This window comes from Triticum dicoccoides, chromosome 7A (assembly GCF_002162155.2).
Source record: "Triticum dicoccoides isolate Atlit2015 ecotype Zavitan chromosome 7A, WEW_v2.0, whole genome shotgun sequence".
NCBI classification, from domain to species: Eukaryota; Viridiplantae; Streptophyta; class Magnoliopsida; order Poales; family Poaceae; genus Triticum; species Triticum dicoccoides.
In genome coordinates, this window is record NC_041392.1 from 79,800,932 (window position 1) to 79,810,249 (window position 9,318).

Sequence of the window (9,318 nt, forward strand, 5' to 3'; positions counted from 1 at the left end):
GGCTCCGCCCCTGCTCCTGCTGGCAAGTTATAAGAAATGTAATTTTTTTTCATTGAGGGCACCAAATTGATCATGGATATTTCCCGTAGAAATGAGTTATGTATGAAAAATTCCAGGGAAAGTAGTGGAGTATGACAAACCTACAAGGCTCATGGAAATTGAAGGATCTCTCTTTCCCAAGCTGGTCGAGCAGTATCGACCACACACTTCGAACACAGATATTTAGAAGAGACTGTCGATTTCATTTCTTTGTTTGATGCAGTTTTCCAGGTGAAAAAACATAAACCAGCTTTTAGAAAAGAGATATGCTTGCCTAAAAAAGAAGATATATAGTGATCTATGCTTAAAATCTCCGAGGAATTCATCTATTTGGTAGCCAAAGAAAAGACAATAGCATCTTTGAATTATTTGTCTCAAAATTTCTTTGGCGATCTTACGACCGCTGCCCTTTGGAATTGCTGAAGCTAAACAGAGCAAATTCCTGAAGGTTTCCTTGCTTCAGTAAACGGGAGGGACTTCAAACCTGCAATCCTGCCGACCGTATTGATTTGTAAGGCTAAATGGGAGCTCATCAAATTGATTTGTAAGCGCCTTAGGTCCACTGCACCTCTGCCTGCGGTACGACTCTGACTCTTTGAGTACTTACAGTGTTTGGTTAGCTAATGTATTCGCTTGCGCATCATTTATAGTAGCATGGCAAGTTCCTTTCCTTCTTTCTCCTCTTCCAGTCAACATTATTCAAATACTCATCAACATGAAGGGCTGACCACACCTGCCGTGTGTTTATGGTGGCATGGCAAATTTATGCTGAATGCAGTGCATTTGACTTTATAATGAGGTTTCGTGCGATTGGATTCAGTATGCTTCGCTGTATTGCCCCAATGAAAAGCGAATTGCCTTTGTAGTTAAGAAGTGTGCCTATTTATATGGTGGTGTGCATTTTCTTTTACTTTCTTTCAGCTTTCTCTGAACCTTGGAACGCTGCATGTTTCTGTGGTTTCATTGATGCAATGGAACTGGGGAGCGTAGCGCCTCCCTGATAATCTCAAAGAAAAAGAAAAAAGCACCATGATCTGTTTGAGATGGGAACTGCGGGCAACGACTATAGACGCGATCCAATACGTTCCCAGTGCGCTTGCTGGTGATGTTTGCCTCCCACATGGTTTGGGACATGATAGGAACCAACTATTTTTTGTTGGACACGTAGATACTCTGTTTTCTCATTCGCATTGAACACCCTTTGAATGCTGCACTATCTTGGAGAATTCGAAATGAAAGATGCATTCACTCACTATGTAACAGATAAGATTGTACTTGCTCTAACCAAGTAGTTTTTGCAATTCACACAGCTGGTTAGTTTCTCAATGGAACCACCAACAAAAGAACCATTCTCAGCAATACCAGCAAAAAGTAAACCCACCTATCTCCTGTCATCCAGCTGGGATATCTATCATCGTGCCAAAACTTGAACTACAAACAATTCGGCAGGCATTCGATAGGGCCCAAAGTCTGCAAGCAGGCATTAGAAACAATTCAGCAGGCATTCGACCATACGACCCAACGTTTGCAAGCAGCACAGCGCCTCTGTCTAACTAATCTAACCAACCTTCCTTGCCCCACTTCATGGCCTATTGGTGCTGGATTCGCCGAGGCGGGAGATGAGCTGATAGATGGCAGCCGTCAGCCTGTTGTTTGACTCCACCACAGCAGCGTTAGACTCGAGCACTCTGCCATGTGATGCAACCACAGCTGCGTTGGAGGCGATCAACTCTTCAGTAGTCCTTGCTCTAGTCCTTGGGGGTACTGCCTGTATCTGCAGAGACAACGGCGGCTTCAGCGGTTGGCATATATACGAAAAAACAAGAGTTACATCTCTGGAGATCATGGATGCCGACGTATTATTATTAAGCCACATGCATGTTCTTGTAGTAGATGTATCATTCAAGATAGTAAAATATATTTGGCAAACGCTCTAAACCAATCATAACCCACGTGTGTGGCGTGGCGTCCAATCAAGCTGTCAAACACGCTGCTGTGATCCACCTCGGACGTGCGTGCAAGTAGGCCATTTGCATCCTGACTTTGCGGTACAGATCCTGTCCACCCCCTGGCTCTGCCCCATCCAGATTCCAGTAAAACAACTTCACATCTTCACCGTCGTATCTAAAACTCTTCTATCGTACACTATAGTCGTACCAACAGAAGATGTTCCAAATGAAAATAAAAATGAATGGTTTCTAAGTCGATACTACTATGTGAGAACTACTTGCAAGCTTCTGCAAAGACGTGATCAGCGAAGGCCTCTCTCTCTCTCTCTCTCTCTCTCTCTCTCTCTCTCTCTCTCTCTCTCTCTGCTTCTAGTGGCTTGTTAATTACTAGATAGATAAGCCATCATCTAGCCTTTCTTTTTCTGTTCACCAATGCACATACTACTGCCTATGTCACCCAACATACTATCAGCTCGGGAGTCGGGACTGTGCCTAATAATATGAGCATACACCATTTGGACACGTGTGTAAAGCTTCATAAGAAACAATTATATTTTAGGCCTGCAAGGTGGAGGGATGAGAAGCTCAAAGCACAAAAGAAGACTGACTCAACACATGAGCTATTTGGCAAGCAGGATGTATTAGTGCATTGCATTATCAATTAATTTGGAGGAACCAAAAGAAACACAATGTAAAAGCAAAAGGTGTCTGCAACAATTACCTCATTTTCCACTGGTCTGGCAGGCCATTCAAACACATGGCATGTGTTATCAATTGTGTAACGCCTTCTACTCCATAAATTTCCTTTGATGAAAAATTTGTTTATGATAACGCCGGAGACCTATATGATAACCAAGATGGTCACTGGAAATTTCATACCACAAGCAAAATGACAAGAGACAAAAAATGTGTTCAAAATGTTCCATACCTTTAACTTAGACGGACCATGCTCTTTTAGTATCCTTCGAGATGAGGTGTATTCAGGAGTTATCGGAAATGTATCCACACTGCTTTGAGGTACAACGGCAACAACACCTTGAGCAAGATCATTTATAGCAGTAACTTCATTTCCCAGTAGCTGAAAGATTTGACGATTCTGCAGAAGCCCTGAGATTTGATTTTCAGTTGCCCATCCCTGATTGCTGTTCAAACTTTCTCTGAGATCATTTGCAATTGCAAACCCGTGAGCCTCGGAATTTTCTAGGGCAGTGTGTTAGAGTACGTAATGGGCCTAATGGCCTGGGCTGGCAGTATAGCCCGTTAGTCTTAGGGTTAATTAGAGATAAGGGTCGCTTTCTTAGGGGTCAAGTAAGCCCTGCTTGGGAGTCAAGTAAACCTCTCTATATAAAGAGAGGAGATGTATCAATCTAATCAAGCAAGAATTAAGAAGGAAATCCCTTCCATCTTGCCCGCCCGTGGGCAAAAGGCCCCCAGCCGGCCCTCTCGCGCCCTCCTTCTAGCAGCGCCATAACAATTTGGTATCAGCTAGCTTCGATTCGATCATGTCTTCACCGCCGCCCAACCCGTCTCTTCCGCTGCCGGTCACCTCGTCGCCTCCGGCGACCACCACGACCGTCGCCCCGCTCCTGCCCACGCCGGGATCCTCCATCGCGCCCGCCCCCGTCGTCCTCACCCCGAAGGTGTCCGGGGTGCTGCAGGACCTAACACAGGCGGTCCAGGAGATCCGCCTGTTCTTGGCCGGGTCCTATGAGCCGCACCCGGCTACGCCGCCCATCACCGCCACTGCGCCGCCGTGGCTGCCGTGGCTGCCGCTGCACCAGGCGGCCCCCGCCGCGCTCGCCGGGCTGCTGCAGCAGCCGCTGCAGCTGGCATCCACCTCCCCGTCCTGGCTGCTGTGGCAGCCGCCGCACCAGGCGGCCTCCGCCGCGCTCGCCGGGCTGCTGCAGCAGCCGCTGCAAATGCCATCCACCGCCACCACCGCCCCGTCCTGGCTGCCATGGCAGCTGCCGCACCAGGTGGCCTCCGCCGCGCTCACTGGGCCGCTGCAGCAGCTGCCATCCACCGCCACCACCGCCCCGCCCTGGCTGCAGTGGCAGCCACCGCTCCTGGCGACCTCCTCCGCGCCCGGCGCTTCGCCGCAGCAGCCGCTGCAACTGCAGCAGCCATTGCCGGTCAGCTCCGGCCCCGCATCGACCGCGCCGACGGGAGTCCCGATCCACCAGATCAAGTCCCCGCCGTCGCCATCACTGCTTCCCCAGGGCGTCCCCATCCAGCAGATCAAGTTCCCGCCGTCGCCGTCACCGCTTCCAGCTTGGATCACTACCCGCCATGTGTTGGCGGCGGTGAGGCTGCAGGCTGCTGCGCGCCGCCTCCTAGCGCGTCGGCGTGTGCGGAAGATGCGTGGTCTGCAGCTGCCGCTCCTCCCAGTTGCGCTTCGCTGCGCAAAGAACCTCGATCGCGTCCGCTGCGTCGAGGATCTTGGGCATGCTGTTTTCCCCACGGACAGCGCCCTCAAAGTTTGTGACATCGGCGGTTGGGGAGGCGCACCCCTCCTCGCCATTCTCCATCGACAGCCCTCCACTCCTCTATGTGCGGTGCTGACCAACAGCCGTCCGGCGGGGAGAAGGCATGGTGTCACCGACAGGAGCGCACCGCGTAGCACCACTGCATTCTGCCGCCGGCCGCCGCGAGGGCGCCTCCGCTGGTCGCTCTTGCAACCACTTCCAGGTGGCCATACACATGCACTTCTTTTGTCCAGATGGTGTCCATGGGATCCAGGTGGCTGTACATGTGCACGTTCGACGTGCGGATGGTGTCCACTTTTTTTGTTAAGAGGTCCAAAATAAAGCATCCCAGTCCATTTCAGGTTGAGTAATAAAACAAGCCGAGATGTAAAAGGCTTGTTTTTAGGTGTTAGGTTTGTGTTGCGTCAAGTCATGGTTATAAGTTGGTTAGGCTGCAACTTGAGGACAAGCTGCATGTCCAGGTGGGGTGTAGTGTTAGAGTACGTAATGGGCCTAATGGCCTGGGCTGGCAGTATAGCCCGTTAGTCTTAGGGTTAATTAGAGATAAGGGTCGCTTTCTTAGTGGTCAAGTAAGCGTTGCTTGGGAAAGTAAACCTCTCTATATAAAGAGAGGAGATGTATCAATCTAATCAAGCAAGAATTAAGAAGGAAATCCCTTCCATCTTGCCCGCCCGTGGGCAAAAGGCCCCGGCCGGCCCTCTCGCGCCCTCCTTCTAGCAGCGCCATAACACAGTGAGACCTAAAGGTTCAAACTAGTTAGTAGATGTATCAACATAATTCGACATTCTGAAACAATTGTGTTTTGTGCCATGATCCAGTTAGAAGTGGCTATACTCAAACTATTACTCATAGCACCGGAAAGAAGAGAACATAGAGTAACATGCATGCCCAAGATATAAAAATGTGTACGCTGATATTTTTATGGAAAATATATCAGATCTGTAATACCTTGGAACGCACTTGGGACCTTAAGCTTGAACCAAGTTGCAGATCCAGGATCATTATCACCCCCCTGAGGAATGGAAGATCCATGTAATGTATTACTATCACCCCCCTGAGGTATTGAAGAACCATGTAAAGTATCATTTTGAATCTGCTGAGATATGGAAGATCCATATAAAGTGTCATTCTCAGGATTGGGTTGATTGGTGGGAACCCTTTCATCCTAGAGACAAGCAGATTGCAATAAGTTATTAACACGAAAAGAAGCAATCCCAAGAATGAAAAGAACTACTCCCTCTGTAAACAAATATAAGAGCGTTTAGATCACTAAAGTAGTGATCTAAACGCTCTTATATTTCTTTATGGAGGGAGTAGAAAAATAAATACAGATTTTGCTTAGATCCTTCATTCGCACAATTATGGAAGGGTAAACCTCCTCATTTACCTCATTTTCGTTTTCAGGCTGGAAGGTATCAGCAGAGGGTACCTGCATCAAACACCACATTATTCAAATGGAGAAGTATGTTCAAGCAAATACTTGGACACGACCATGCAGCCGTCCGCACAAGCCATACACTTAACTGAAAGCTAACATTAACTGGTCCAGATGACCATGGTCAAAGTAGTTAGAACAAAAGCTCAACAAGTACATTTTTGAACGGAAACTGTAGTGTAGGCCCCAACAATACAAAAATATTAATAAGAGAAAAAATATACAAGGGGGGAATATTTACATGGATAAGAATGAGAAGGGGCTATACAAAACACAAAGCACAAAAGCAGGCTTGGCACTAGAGCTCCAGCCTCAAGCTAATATAACCAAGCACTAAGAGCGGTGGAAGCTCCTCCTTCATTCTGTAAGCAAGAAGGAAGAGATCCCTCTTGAAATTTAAAAACCAAAAAGCCCAACAGGGGCATATGCTGTAAAAAAACTTTGGCGTTTCAATTAATTCTTCCATGGACAGCAGGGGAAGACGAGGGTGGCAACAGTTGGTGCTGAAGCTACAGTACCAGAAAAGATGGTCTCTCGTTTCCAAAGCACCGGTTGTCCAAAGAATATAAACCAGATCCCCTAGGAGGAATACACGACATTGAAGCATGTCCTTGGTGTTTGAGCCTATCGTTTAGGAGAAGGCAATACAGGCAAAGCCTTTGAGCTTAGGGGAAGACTAGGAATTCCAGAGCCAAGAGGTAAAACGAAGAAGCCCGAAGGTGCTGAAAGATGAGCTCTGTAGATTTTGGAAGAGGAGTATGCTCCCAAAGAAAATCCCAAAGAATTTAGCCAAATTGTCTGGAATTTCCCAGACTTGTGCATATCTGATTTACTGGAATCGTCTCAAAATTTTCTGGGCACCTCGAATTTTGAGTATTTCGTACCATTAGCAGCATTTCAGGTGTTATTTTGTCAACATTTGTGTATATTCGAGAAACCAGTTGGCAGCATTGAACTATAACAAGGGCAAGGCGTAGACATATTTGCAATCATCTATAAGTACATGAAAACTCAAGTAAAACCAAACTAAAGCATGAAATTTTGCATATTAAATAGTAGAGGTTCACAGCATCAAAGAGCAAAAGCATGATTGGTTCGACATTAGCTCAACATAAGTTGACAAGACAAAATCATCCACAGATGGATAAATGCATAGCAATGGGCTATCATCTAGAGCCCCAAAAGTTTGCCTAGCAATTGTCCAAACAAGTGCAGTAAGTTCTGGCCAATTGTAGGCTGATCTCACTCCAAAACTGCCCTGTCAAAGCGGTTGCAGAGGTTCTCACCAGCCATCTCAAACTAACAACGGGATCACCGCAAATGATCGTTAGTTCCTCAACCTGGGTTGCTGTCCCACCATATCCAGCCTGCCGACCTCCCATGCACATATATATGCGGGTGACACGCTAATTTTGGTTTCGCATGCAGTACGCACGCACCTTAAGCGGAATCTGGATGAACTTCACCTGCAGCCGACAGGCCTAGTCATAAATTTCCACAAGAAGGTTCCATTCCCACTCCCACTCCCAATTTCAACACGAGCAAAGTAGGAAACAGAGCAATACTGGCAAATTAACATTACTACCTGGCGCATCTGTTGAGCAAATCGGAAGTTGTTAGCGGCCAGAATCATCGCGTCGAACTCTGCCTCGGCGTCCGGATCCACATTTACCTCATTTTCATTTACAGGCTGGAAGGTATCAGCAGGGGGTACCTGCATCAAACACCACATTATTCAAATGGAGAAGTACGTTCAAACAAATGCTTGGACACGACCATGCAGCCGTCCGCACAAGCCACAAACATTTGTATATATTCGAGAAAACAGTTGGCAGCATTGAACTATAACAAGGGCAAGGCAAAGACATATTTGCAATCATCTATAAGTACATGAAAACTCAAGTAAAACCAGACTAAAGCATGAAATTTTTCATATTAAATAGTAGACGTTGACAGCATCAAAGAGCAAAAGCATGATTGGTTCGACATAAACTTTTGGGTTTGACATTAGTTCAACATAAGTTGACAAGACAAAATCATCCACAGATGGATAAATGCATAGGAATGGGCCATCATCTAGAGCCCCAAAAAATTGCCCAGCAACTGTCCAAACAAGTGCAGTAAGTTGTGGCCAATTGTAGGCCGATCTCACTCCAAAACTGCCCTGTCAAAGCGGTTGCAGAGGTTCTCACCAACCATCTCAAACTAACAACGGGATCACCGCAAATGAATCGTTGGCTCCTCAACCTGGGATTGCTGTCCCACCATATCCAGCCTAACCACCTCCCATGCGCATATATATGCGGGTGACACGCTAATTTTAGTTCCGCATGCAGTACGCACGCACCTTAAGCGGATTCTGGATGAACTTGACCCGTAGCCGACAGGCCTCGTCATAAATTTCCATTCCAGTCCCAGTCCCAGTCCCACTCCCAATCTCAACATGAGCAGAGTAGGAAACAGAGCAATGGCATAACATTACTACCTGGCGCGAATTTTGAGCAAATCGGAGGTTGTCGGCGGCCAGCATCATCGCGTCGAACTCTGCTTCGGCGTCCGGATCCACATCCTCCTCCTCCTCCATGGTTGCCAGCACGATGTCGACGCCGATGTCGAAGCCCTGAGCGGCCATCTCCGCCGCCGTCAGGACCAGAGGTACCCCCATCCCCTCCGCCACGAAGCTAGCAGAGGACCCCTCAACCTCCGCCCCGGCCACGGAGCCCCCGCCCGCCTTGGAAGACGCCTCCGCCACGACCCTCTCCGCCTGGGCCTTGGAGCCTCCACCCACCGAGCCCGCGGTCACCCCCGCCAGGACGCCACCCCGGACCCCCTCCGCCTCAGGCTCGGAGCCCCTGGTAACCCCCGTCACCTCCGCCCCGGCCTCGGAGCCCCCGCCCACCTCCCAGGACGCCGTCGCCGACTCGTCGTTCCCCAGATCTCCGTTCCCCTGACGATCCATGGGCCTCTCCTCGATCACCTCGCCGCCGCCGCCTCCCGTTCCTCTCCCCCCTTCTCCCACCTTCGATTTTACGAGGGTTTAGCTTAGGGATTTGGGTTTAGTGGCGTGCCGTGGCGGAGGAGCGTGGAGCAGGTAGACGGAATGGAAGGGTGGGGTGGGCAGACGGCGTTTCTTTAAACGGAGGTGGAGTTTAATTTCGAGTTCATTCACAATACCGTGAAGAATTTGGCAGCCAATTTTGGAAATGTTTGATCCATCAAGGCTAAACGAGTCACACTACATTCTTGGCTAGATGCATTTAAAGGAACAACCGACTGAGAATTAATTATTAATCCTCAATCTTTTTTGAGCTGTTATTAATTCACAATCTCCTAATTGGCATTTGGGAAAATGTTTTCTTCCTTATCTAACACTAGGTCTAATTTTCATGCCCTTTTATGAAACTTTCGC

At 48.2% G+C, this 9,318-nt stretch overlaps 1 protein-coding gene across 4 annotated transcripts; it reads right to left on the reverse strand.

Annotated features, from left to right (window-relative positions):
* Nucleotides 1–1,296: 1,296 nt before the first annotated feature.
* Nucleotides 1,297–8,621, reverse strand: LOC119331898. Of its 4 annotated transcripts, XM_037605078.1 has the most exons (8): nucleotides 8,395–8,621; nucleotides 7,495–7,623; nucleotides 5,862–5,903; nucleotides 5,423–5,639; nucleotides 2,917–3,095; nucleotides 2,710–2,829; nucleotides 1,607–1,813; nucleotides 1,297–1,509 (listed from the first exon to the last, which is right to left on the reverse strand). In XM_037605078.1, the coding sequence occupies exons 1-7, from the start codon at nucleotides 8,572–8,574 to the stop codon at nucleotides 1,622–1,624; spliced, it is 1,059 nt and encodes a 352-aa protein (XP_037460975.1). In that variant the 5' UTR covers nucleotides 8,575–8,621; the 3' UTR covers nucleotides 1,297–1,509; nucleotides 1,607–1,621. The 4 variants fall into 4 exon arrangements, with proteins under 4 accessions (XP_037460975.1, XP_037460976.1, XP_037460974.1 ...); XM_037605079.1 differs by having other exon boundaries at nucleotides 1,297–1,813; nucleotides 7,495–7,599; XM_037605077.1 differs by having other exon boundaries at nucleotides 1,297–1,813.
* Nucleotides 8,622–9,318: the final 697 nt, after the last annotated feature.